At 40.8% G+C, this 12,632-nt stretch overlaps 1 protein-coding gene across 1 annotated transcript; it reads left to right on the forward strand.

The window, feature by feature from the left end:
* Positions 1-1,270: 1,270 nt before the first annotated feature.
* On the forward strand, positions 1,271-11,885 carry CSTA (cystatin A). Its single transcript, XM_014829611.3, has 3 exons — positions 1,271-1,425; positions 8,259-8,360; positions 11,639-11,885. The coding sequence occupies exons 1-3, from the start codon at positions 1,351-1,353 to the stop codon at positions 11,765-11,767; spliced, it is 306 nt and encodes a 101-aa protein (XP_014685097.3). The 5' UTR covers positions 1,271-1,350; the 3' UTR covers positions 11,768-11,885.
* The last annotated feature ends 747 nt before the right edge of the window (positions 11,886-12,632 follow it).

Genomic DNA, 12,632 nt, shown 5'->3' on the forward strand with positions numbered 1-12,632 from the left:
GTGTATGTGTTACATGTTCCAAAAATTCAATAATAATCCAAATAAATATTCACACAAAAACAGCAATTTTGCTTCTAGATAATTTGCCTGCAGAAGCCTTCGCACATGTACAAAAGGAAAAAAATGCAATATTGTTTATAAGGGAACAATAAAATCTTCATCGCTAGGGGAATAAGTATGTAAGATATGGAATGGCATATAGCAGTAAGATAGAGTAAGGAGATAGGTAGATAGACAGACAGATAGAGCTATCACAGAATAGCAGTTAAAGGAAATGAATTGATTGGTCCATCTGTGTACCAACATGAAATGACTCAAAAACATGTTGAGTAGAAAAAAAGCATAATATAGACTATGTGTTTAGCATACAATTAAAGTAGATTTTTAAAAGATTTTATTTTTCCTTTTTCTCCCCAAAGCCCGCCGGTACATAGTTGTATATTTTTAGTTGTGGGTCCCTCTAGTTGTGGCATGTGGGATGCTGCCTCAGCATGGCTTGATGAGCAGTGCCATGTCTGCGCCCAGGATCCAAACCAGTGAAACCCTGAGCTGCCAAAGCGGAACTTGCGAACTTAACCACTCGGCCATGGGGCCAGCCCCTGAAGTAGGTTTTTTGAAATACACTAAGGGAAAGTATAAAAACGGGCCGGAAGGATACCAAACTCACAACGTAGTTTACCTCTGTGGAGGGCAAGGTCAGGGGAAGGTGGAGGGAGTAGGGGGAACCTGTAATATTTTATTTCTTAAAAGTTTTAATTCTGGGTGATAGGACTATGTATAGGCATTTGTTGTTTTATTCTTTGTATTTTTCTGTATTTTAAACAGTTCTAGAAATATAAACAAATGTAAAATACAAATAGCCAGCCAAGGTGCTCCAGATTGATCTTTTTACTTTCTTTATAAAGTCAAGTAAATCCTAAAACATCAGCCTTTACATTAATAAATATTCCTTTAAAAAATAAAATTTTGTGTTAGGGCTTTTAAAATATTGGGAAACTCTGGTTGTGGCTTCAGATTTCCTCCCTGAGACGCAGCAGGGTGGAACCATCGTCAAAGAGCAGGCGGGGGAGTTTTGACTCCTGCCCCAGAGGGACTCCTGTGTACTCCCATTTACTCACCCTGAGCCCCTCATTCTTCCAAATTCCTGTCAGCACATTCTGTTGAGGAAGCAAGAAAACTTGCCTCAAGGCCTACTCCATTCCCCCGTGCCTTTTTGCTCTTTGTGGAAAATAAAACAGTCTGTAGGCGGAGCTTATGAGCAACACCCTCTATAAAAACCGGAGTCTGCACACTTACCTGACCACTTCTGCTCCAGCATCGAGCCCCGCAAGGAAGCAGTTAGGCAAAATTATGTCTAGAGGGATGACTGGAGGGTTAACTGAAGCCAGACGTGCCACTCCAGAAATCCAGGAGATTGCTGATAGGGTGAGTCGATTTATCCCGTGAAAAGGTTTAATTCAAAATCTTGGTTCCTAGGTTGGCCCCATGTTAAGCATGTGGGTGAACTTCATGAAAACCAGAACATTGGGAAATGTGTGTTTTTGTTCAGGCTTCCTTACAACTATAACTTTTTTCAGATGAAACTTCTAATAATGTCAACTGTGAGAGTGATCTTGAGCAAACCACATCCCTTCTCTGACCCTGTCTCCCCATTTGTAGAAGAAGGATTTGTACTGGCTCATCTCTAAAGTTCTTACGACGCAGGATTCCAGGGTTACTAATTCACTTTCTGATGGAACTTTTCTAATCTCACTAAGCGGAGCCAACATGTAACTAAAGTCTGAGGTCGTTAACAATTTGACCAACTAGACTTTAAATGCACTGCAGGGAAATTTTTTTAATTGGGTTGAATAAAGAACAATATTGTAAAGGCAATCCACTTACAAGCTTCCTACAAATTTGACTAGGTAAACAATGTTTGAGTCTTTTCGTATCTAGAAGATGATTAAACTAGCAGAGAAGTGACATAGTCTATGGTGATTCCAAAACTCATTATGGTGAGGATAGAACTCTTAATGTTTTTAGCAAGTTGATACATTTTTTTGCGTTGTTTGATTAGCTATCACCTATATCATAAAAAGTTATTATATTGCGTATTTTATGAAAAGAAAATATATATAAATTACTATTTTAGGTTTGTAAATTATTGCGCTATTTTCTTGTATCATGGCTTCTTGTTTCTTCTCTCCGAAACTTCATCCTATGACACTGTTCAGCAAGTAAGACCAGCTTCTCGCGGAACTGGAAGAGATGGGGTCCTCCACGTTAGGGCACTGGCAAGCTCTCCAAGAGATCAGATGCCTAGAATTCTACCGCTCATTCTTGGCGGCTAAATATTTCCCTTTCAAGAGTCCCTTTTAAACAAAATAAATACCTTGGAAGTTTTCTTTTCTTGGAGAAGATAATAGTAAGTGATCATTACCTTCATTTGAATCCCTGTGTCAGGTCCGTGTTCTCCAACTTGAATGTGCACATGGATCACCTGGGGGTCTTGTTAAAATGCAGATTCTGACTCAGTAGGTCTGGGGTGGGCCTGAGATTCTGCATTTCTAGCCCGCTCCCCGGTGATGCCCATGCTGCAGTCCATGACCTCACTGGTCTACAGAACCAGAGATGCTTGATATCCTAAGAGGCCTATGGGAGTCGGGCTTTCTAAAATCAGAGCGCTGCGAGAAACTCTCAATTTCACTTGTGAAATGAAGATAACACCTCTCACCCTGCTGGTTTCAGAGCTGTAAGGACTAAATGAGATAATGTGAATAAAAATGACTTGAAAACGGGAAAGAAATAAGCATAGGTGAGGCATCACCATTGTTTACTTGGAATTTTTGCCTGAAATCGTCCCTGACCCTGGAAATCCCTCTGAGAGTCTCCAGGGACCAGAGTTGTACAGCGGATGGGGAAGACCAGAGATTTGAAGCCGAGAGGGTGCAGAAAATTTTAATGATTTTTTTTTTATAAAAAATTTTAATGATTTTTAAAAAGCCTATCTTGGTTAGCAAGAATAATTGTTTTAATTAAGAAGCTATCAGAAGGGCCTTGCATTGTTAATAACACCCATCTGTGTGTCACATCCTAAATCATAAAATTAACTTGAAAGTGTGTTTCTTGATGCTTACCTCAGGCTCCAGCCCTGTCAGAGAGGTAGAATGAGAGATAGGGATTAACAGTAGCTACCTCACCGTGGAAAGGGGCTTTGCAGTTGCAAAAGCCTTGTCCTCCATCCGACCTCTCATCTGATCTTCATAATCCCTGGGACAGGGAGGGAAGGCATCGTGTCCATTTTTCAGATGATGAAACTGAGATTCAGAGAAGTTAATAACCACCTAGTTAAGAAGCTAGCCTATCTCCAGATTGTTGACTCCCTGCCTTTTCCACCATGCAGTGACAGGAACATGGAGATGTGGGGTAAGGGAAATATACTGGGGGGAGACGATGTGACAAACTTGCCTTCTCTGTGCAAGCAGCTAGCCTCAGATTTAAATCAATATGGGAAATGAACACCAATGGATCATTTCTTGAGTATCTCTTAGGTGTCCAGCATTCTGTTAAATATCATAGAAGATACATAAGGACTGTAAGACATGGCCCCTGCCCTCCCGGAGTTCACAGTCCATTTAGGGAAGTCAAGCTATCTGGGACATAATATAAAGCAAACTCCAGCTAAGTACTTCCTCACAATCATAGGGTTTGAACCAGGAAGGACATTAGAGATTGCTTGTCACACCTCCTTACTTTGAGGTGAATAGTTGCTGTGTGGGTACTTCAGCAGCTCCGGTGTTAAAATAGAGCCCTAGGGGACAATTCCCAATTAAGTGTTGGAAGATAGAGGAATGGTCAGCTTAGGAAGCACTTTATAGTTTAGGAAACACTTTCACATCAATTATGTCATTCATTCCTCCACAAACAACCCCAAGAGGCAGGTATTTCTATAACCACTTTGAGGTGAGGAAATTTAATCAACACCTCCAAGATTATAGAATTAGTTAGGTCCCCAGGCAGGGCCAGGCAAATGGGTAGGTACTGGTAATCACACACCTAGTGTGATTTGAGGGGGTCTCAGGAAAGACCACCACTACCTGTCATTTACCTTGTAGTTTTGTTTCTTTGATATTTTGATGTATTTCTGTTTTTAAAAATCACACGTCAAATGCAGATATTCTTAGAGGAGCTGAAGTTGATCAGCCTTCACTGTCCTTGTCAGGGAGCTTCTTAGTGGAATGCCAACTGAAGGAAGAATACCATTAGGGAGGGAGGGCCAGGAGGGGGAAGGTCAGCACATAGATAGGAGAAAGCCTCAAGGAAAATCATAACTACAGGCTCAAAGAATTCGACATCAAAATGAAAGAGGGATGTTGGATGAGGTGAGAAAGAGAGGAAAGTCAACCAAACGGCTTGAGGTTGAGAAGACTTGAACGTATTTGAAAGCAGAAGAAAAGTTTCCCCATCCTGAAGATAAAGAGACTGGAGGGTAATTGTGTATCATGTGCTAAAGGATGCTAGTGGTACTTGAGTCTAGAGTTCACGTGGAGAAATCCCCTCATCCAAGATTCTCTGTATTCGTTGAGGGTCTTTGCTATACCCCTCTTCCATCCTCTCTCCTATTTGGGGAGACAAGTTATCATGTAGGAAAACAACCCTGGTCTCTTCATTTAGAAAATGTTGATTGTGTACACAGTACTATGTGAATTGCTATAGGGAGAGAAGGGATATAAAGATGGTCCCTGCCCTCAGGGAAATTTATAAAACAGATTGGAGATAAGAGATACAAACAGGAAATAAAGAGCCATACATGGCCCCATCCATGAAAAGCCATGATATGTGTAATTAAAGACCAAATGAATGGCCCTACCAGCAAAAGACTCCGAATCATTATTGCTGATCCTTTATCTTATATCATATGTAAAAAACCATTGGATGAGAATTCTGAGTATGTTCATGTGTGGGAAAGAAGTGTTATTTCAATAGTTATTTTTAGAAATAAGAGCTATTATTACACATTCACAGATGCTTACACACAAAACACATACACACACACACACACACCTCTCTAAGTTAAATCTGATTGCTGAATACCATTCCTGGCATACACAGATCACAATTTTCGTCTGCCAGGACACCACACAAACACCTCATGTGCATACCATCATGGGCACACCCTGGAGCTTAGCATATCATGGCTCTCACTCATCCACAAATTTGTGTTCTCTCTGACTTCAGCCTCCTCATCAGTCACCTCTTCCACTGCCACACCTGTGGCAGAGAACCTGCCATTCAGCCACACCAGAATCCTTCATGTGTGATTACCAGTACCTCCCATCTTCATCAGAACATGCCTAGGCCCACTCGATCATCATCCAGCTTGACTCCTTGATGGGTGGTTTCATATACTCCTCCACCCCTGATTTCCATGACCCTGTAAGCTTCTGTATTCCAATCCTCAATTAGAGATCACTCCCACTGCCACCACTTCCTCCTCAGCTTCTGCTCCAGGTTCAGAGAACTTTGCTCAAGGAAGATGCAGAACCACAGAAAACTCACCCATTACAAATTCATGAATTCATGCCAGCAAGCAACCACAACAGTAACACCCCGACAGGGCTGCCAGAACATCCTTTCAGTCAAAGGATCCAAAAGGATCCTTTCTGGTCCTTTTCTAGAAACCCCACAGAGGTGGATCTGGACCTTCTCTCTCCTCAGTTTCTCCATCCCTCCCATCCCCAGGGCCCCTCCAGCTGGTGTCTCAGTCCCTTCTCTTAGAAGATCACAGTCATCTGGTGTGAGAACACCCCGATTTACTTATCCTCTACTGATCTCATTCCTCCCTCCAGCCTAAGACTCTGTCCTCTTTTCTTAAGCCAGCCCTTTCTCTCTTATGCCAGGTGCCATCATTTCTTGCATTCTGGATGCCTTGCCCCAAACTTCCCCCTTCCCTCAAAACATAGATGACAAATATCCACAAGTCACCTCTCACCAGCCCTACTGTACTTTCATGCACTTCCCAAACTTTCCTTCCTCACTCTGTAAAACTTCCCCAAGTACAGCCTATTGAAGATGCCACCATTATCTTTCTACTCATTCTTTTCTAAATTATGCATAGCCCAAATATTTATGCAGAATGATTACAGAGTGGGACACACCAGGGTGTTGGGCTCAGCATGGCTCGAATCCTCAGATCCCAGAGAATTAACATCTCACCAAGATTCGTGCTCTGCAGCAATAAGAAATTCTTGAACAGCTCTGGGGTAAATGTATTTCACCAGGTGCTCCTCCCTGGTAGCATCCTTCCGCTGGCTGGGGCCCAGGCGACAAATCCACCTCGTTCCCACCAGCACTTCAGCTACCGCCATGCATGGCAGGTGAGGAAGGTGGAAGCCAACTGTGTGCAGCTCAAGGTCTGTCTGTTTAGCACCAGGCTCCAGACCGTCACTCCCACTGGCCTTCACCCTCCTGGCGCCCATCCCGGGGGGTCTTTCAGCAACAAGCTGCCCCCTGAAACTTAGGGCTTCGCTAACCCCCTCCTTCCTGCTCTTCCCCTTTTCCTGCTCCTCAGCTTAAGTCTCATCACCCCAGGTTCATAGCGTCCAATACAAATCTGTTTTCCTGGAATGAGGGAGCAAAGCTACAGGTTATGAGTACAGTGAACCTGAAACCAGGACACACAGTCTGACAGGTGCCAGTGCACTTACAGAAACCAACCAGGACATTCAAAATCAACTCTCTCATGGAAAATTCTGGACTTGTGACTTGCATAGCTACAGTGGAAAGTTTACAGATTTGGATGGATTTCTAGGACAGATAGAAATAAAAACTTTTGATACATGGTAAAAAAAAAAAATGACCAAAATATGGAGACCAGAAGGAATACAAATAATTATTAACAGATAAATCAGATACTTAAGTTATCAGGTGAAGTATTTTAAACTTTAAATAACTATAATTCATAATTTTTTAGCCTTAAGCAGTCATGTTCTCCTCACAGCCTCAGGTTCCTCATTTGTAAAATGAAGTTTAAATAGATAATTTTGGGTTTACTGTCGAGATTAGTCCTTTATAACTCAGATAACAACTAGACTGGTACCCAGTGTTGCCTCAAGAGTCTTAGGACAGGGGAGAAATAAGTCGGTAACTCTTTTTCTTACTCAACTTCTCTCTCACCCTTGTCCACTTTTCTCCCCTCTCTCATACATCCTACCTCTTTCAGTTTCTGGTTTTTCTCACTACTTATCTTCTTCCTTTCTCCAATCTGGAGCTTAATCTTCTATCTCAAGAGACCAATCACATTCTTCCCATCTATTCTGAAGATTACAGGAGAAATAGGTAGTGGTCCATAAAGTATTTGGTCCTCGAAAGTGGTCCGAGAACTCAGAGTTTGCAGATGTCTATGTCTTTGAAAACAGTTCTCGTACCTGAACAGAGGCACCATTAGAAAAGGATTCAAAATGTCTGTCCATTGATGGGAAGGACTGGGTGGCCTCGGGAGAACCCTAGATGCGCTGGGGGCCTGACTGAAGCTGTGTATGCACATAAAATGCTTTGGTGAAGAGCAGGGGGCAACTTCCCGATAAACAAGGTATATGGAACACACACATATGTTTCCTTTTCCCTCTAAATGATAGGAAAGAATTTGGGGGGAAAGGACACAAACCCACAAATATAAAGGCAACAAGACATAGGTAAACACCACTTTGACAAAGAGATATCGACAGAACTTTGGAAGATGGAAAGTAGATGAACAATGGAAAATGACTGAGGCGTCTAGACAGAGCCTAAGCCCCAGAGGGGAATGTCTGAGCCAGAAGCACGCAGATTCATGCTGCAGAACTCCAAAATAGCTCAAGCACTAACACCACCAGAAACTTATGAAGATGGGAGTGAGGCATGGGGCCTCCTGGGTCCTGCATTCCTGCCCTCAGGAAAATCATCTCTCTGACTCAGTTTCTGCTAAGAGTAAAGCTCCAACCTCCTGCCAGGGTGGAGGACTGGTAACATCTTGTCCTCCAGTGGGCAGAAGGAAGGATTAGGGTGCAGTCTAACTGCTCCTCACGCAGGTCTTCATCGGTCCTCCTGGTGTCAGCCCCACGCCTGCATAATCTTATTAAAGATAGGTGTTTTCCTTCCTTTGAAATATTGAAAATAACTCATAGATCTCATTATCATCTTTGAGGACTTTTAGGAACATGAGGTTCCCAGATTTGTAAATCACATAAATGGAGTCCAATACGGCTTTGATAATTTGTTTCCTTTTTTCTCTTAAGGTTAAACCACAACTTGAAGAAAAAACAAATCAGACTTATGAAGAATTTAAAGCTGTGGAGTATAAAACTCAAGTGGTTGCTGGAACAAATTACTACATTAAGGTTAGCGTTCAACATCCACTTTGGCACTAAAGATATGTATTTCTCACTTTATGTGACACTCCCTGTCACTCCTACCATATGACGTATTCCTTCTCCTTGTGCTAAACCAAGATGCCTACCTAGCATGATACTTCCCAAATGGTAGACTCTCAAATTTGGCAGATGATGGTATATTTATATTGTCTTTTTCTTGTGAATTTAGAAAGCTTTCTTATATTGATTCTTAACTTAATTTCCATGAATTTTATAGAAAAAGATTTCATAACAGTTCAGAGAATGTTTAGCTTGTGGCTATGGTGTGAAGGGGGAGCCTGAAGGCGTGGGGCTGGACCAGATGCCATCTTGACGCTTATTCCGCCTCAAAGTGTTGCAGTTCTATGTGTCTAAATTAAATGGGTGTATGGAATGATTTGATTCATTAGCTGGGAAAATAATCTAAGCCACTTTCCTCTTTAAATAACCAGTTCGCTTAATAGAATTTAAATAATAATCTTTGAAACTCAAATAGGTAGATTCAATTTGTGACCCTGTAGGCAATGTTTAAAGCAGCAGAGCATTTAAAGTATTGTTAAAATTAATTTTATAACTATATTTAAAAAATTAAATGATGCACTGATCCAGTTCTGATTGGGGAAAGTACTTGTGACATTATTGAGAGGGAACCAATTCAACAAGTCAACCGTGGATATTTGGGAGCCATTTTCATTCTTTTGTGTTGAGAAGATGATAATTCTTTTTTTTAATATTTTATTTTTCCTTTTTATCCCCAAAGCCCCCTGATACATAGTTGTGTATTTTCAGTTGTGGGTCCTTCTGGTTGTGTTATGTGGGACGCCACCTCAACATGGCCTGATGAATGGCGCCACATCCGCACCCAGGATTCAAACCAGCGAAACCCTGGGCTGCCGCAGTGGAGAGCAGGAACTTAACCACTCAGCCATGGGGCCGGCCCCTGAGAAGATGATAATTCTGATTTAATAAATAACAACAGACATTCAAACATATTCACTTAATCTTTACTGAACCATTTGACTAGGGCACAGTCTGGCTTATTTCTCTTTAACAAACAATTAACTATGCAAGATATAAAAATTTTTTGAAATGTTTGCACAAAAAAAATAAAATAAGTGGTGCTTATCAGCTCAGCATGAGAAAATTACAATACTGGGTTACATAACTAGATCAACCCAGTCCTACCAAATTTGAGCTCCTAGCCCTTACAAGGCCCTGGAAGGCCCACATGAATCTGCTTTCTTCACAGCTAGAAAAGAATGTTTTCCAGTTAAAAATGATTTTGCTCACAGATAAGAAACATTCCACCAAAATTGGAATTATTATTTTAATAATTTATGATTAATCCAAGTGCATAAATTTCACATTAATCAGCTAATGTATTTCTTAAAAAGCTCATCAGAAAACTATTTCAAAAATTTCTTCCCTTTAGACAACCTGCCCGGTCTTAACCACAGTCTCTTCTCTCTCTCTCTCTCTCTTTCCTTCTACTATCAAATTTCTCCTATTTGATCACAGCCACTGACCCCAGTTCCCTCATTACTTCCTGGCAATCTAGCTGTTGATCTCTCTGTTCTGAGCCACTCTCTAGATTTAAGGTGTTGTTGGTGATGTGACTTTCTTTGTTTTTTCTCAAATATCTATCAAGAGGCAGGTGGTAGAATGTAAGGATTGCAGGCTTTGGTGTCAGACAGTCCGGGGTTTGAACCCTTGTTCTACTGATCAAAATCTGTGTGAGTGCAGCTGCTCATCTTCTCTGAGCCTTAATTCCCTTCTCTGCACAATGCGGATAATAATAACCTACTTTGCAGGAATAAATGAACTAGAAAATTACTGAGTTCTAACAACTGGGCCTGTATTATTTAATCCTCTCAACAAGTCTATGAGATAAGTATGATCATTTCCCTTGAGTTACTGATGAGGAAATTGAGCCCTGGGGAGGTGAGGTAACTAACAAAGGTCACACAGCTATAAGAGCAGAGCCAGGATTCAAACCCAGGCAGTCTGGTGCTTAACTACTGGCTGTGCGGCCTCTAATAATGTATACAAAGGCTGATGCTCTATTCCAGGCACAGAGTAAATGCTTTTAAAAGGTTATACTGTAGAGTGAAAAGAACATAGATGTTGGAGTCTGGATTTGAATCTTGGCTCTGTCACTTATTAGCTGATTTAATCTCTCTTAATCTACTTCTGCATCTGTAAAATTGTCATTGTTCCACCTCTCCAGGCCCATAATAATAAGTAAATATAATCATGTATAATCATGTAAACATAACCATGTATATAAATGTATACATGTATAATCATGTATATTCATCATAGTGCCTGACTCATAGTAAACACTTCATAAATGGCATTTGTTAAAATTGGGTTAGGAAGGGACATCAGAACACCATAAACATTATTCTAAGATAAAACTTCTACCGTCTCAACCAAGAACAAAGGTGGAAATTCTTACCATGATTTTCTAGGTTCCAGATTCATGCCCAAACTAGCATTTCAGTCACATACCAATGACTTTCCAGCAAGATCCCTTTACTTTAGCAGGGAGACCAGCCTGTCCACCCCCTGGGCCCTGCTCAGCCCTGCCAGTGGGCATTTATAAAGTGGGTTCTAACATAGATATGGGAACCACGCATCCCAAACTTTCTAGGACAAGTCTGATTTTCTTCTTCCTTCTCAAACCTTGTAGCAAATAAAATGTCCCAATTTGGGAGTCAAGAAACAGAATCACCAAAAAGTCTGTCACAGGGCCAGCCCAGTGGTGCATTGGTTAAGTGCACACATTCCGCTTTGGCAGCCGCTTGGCAAGCCATGCTGTGGCAGGCGTCCCGCATATAAAGTGGAGGAAGATGGGCACGGATATTAGCTCAGGGCCAGCCTTCCTCAGCAAACAGAGGAAGATTGGTAGCAGATGTTAGCTCAGGGCTCATCTTCCTCAAAAAAAAAAAAAAGGCTGTCACTTGTTTTCTTGCTGTGCACATGTTTGAAATGAAATGCAATTCTAGACTTTCATTTGTGCCTAGATTACAGTAAAATATAAAATAAAATAAATCTAGGACCTATGCCTCTTGCCATGCCTTTCACCTGCCCTTTCTCTCATAAAATAAGGTGGTAGGTTTATAAAAACCAAGGGTCTAAGAATGCTGGTCTAAGATTGCTGTTCCAGAAAAGCTTATTGCAGTGAAGTCCTTATAGGCCTATAGAGCTTTCACTCAACATAGATCCATGTAAATGAATCTCCTTTTTCTTTTTTTACCTTTCAGGTGCAAGTAGGTGATAATAATTATATTCATCTGAAAATATTCAAAAGTCTTCCTCAACAAAATGAGTCTTTGACACTTACTGGTTACCAGACTGACAAAAGGAAAGACGATGAGCTGAAGGGCTTTTAGTGGCATGTTCAAAAGTGGGCTGATTCCTTCCACTGGCTACTGATTAATGACCCCTGCTAATAAATGTAACTATCAATAAAGAAGCATTGCTTTTCAAATAAATTGACTTCTTCAACTATTCCTCGTCTGTTGTATTAAATAGTAATTACCTTTTCTTTCTCAAAGTCAATGTTATTGTTTTAGAGTACAAATTCCATACGAATTGATGTCAGTTGGAAATCTTATAAATATTAGTTGGGCCTAATGCAACCGGCTAAAGGGTAATGCCACCACCACCACCACTATTCCCACCACATGCAGGCTAGATCACGGGCCATCAGTGCCCTGTGGTTGCTGAGAATCCAACATTCCATCTCCACTCTCACATTTTAAAATTAAATCAGGTATTTTACAAAATGTATTTATATTTTGAAATAATCTCAAACTTACAGATAAGTTGCAAAAAACTTTTTTCTGGGACATTTGAGAGTAAGTTACCCACAGTGATAGATACCCCATCACCAACAAATACTTCAGTGTGCATTTCCTCCAAGCAAGCATGTTCTCCTGAATCACTGAAATGCAACCATCAAACTCAGGAAATTAACATCAATACATGTGGGCCAGCATCTAATTCCCAGACAATATTCAAATTTCCCCGGTCATCCCAAAAATGTTTTTTATTGCAGAAAGATCCAGTTCCAAACCATGTGTGCCATTTAGTTGTCATTTTTCTCTTTTTTAACACTTTTATTGAGTTATAACTTACATACCATACAATTTACCCAAAGTATACAATTCAATGGATTTTAGAACATTCAAAAATGTGCACAACCATCTCCAATTTTAAGCAAATTTAAGAATATTTTCACCACCTCAAGAAGAA

The sequence above is a fragment of the Equus asinus genome, chromosome 5, assembly GCF_041296235.1.
Source record: "Equus asinus isolate D_3611 breed Donkey chromosome 5, EquAss-T2T_v2, whole genome shotgun sequence".
NCBI classification, from domain to species: domain Eukaryota; kingdom Metazoa; phylum Chordata; class Mammalia; order Perissodactyla; family Equidae; genus Equus; species Equus asinus.

Bases quoted from the DNA above. Each gene is read 5' to 3' on its own strand.
- CSTA (XM_014829611.3), top strand. From the start codon at position 1,351: ATGTCTAGAGGGATGACTGGAGGGTTAACTGAAGCCAGACGTGCCACT. The intron at 1,426-8,258 runs GTGAGTCGATTT...TTTTCTCTTAAG, and splicing joins TCCAGGAGATTGCTGATAGG to GTTAAACCACAACTTGAAGA. The intron at 8,361-11,638 runs GTTAGCGTTCAA...TTTACCTTTCAG, and splicing joins GAACAAATTACTACATTAAG to GTGCAAGTAGGTGATAATAA.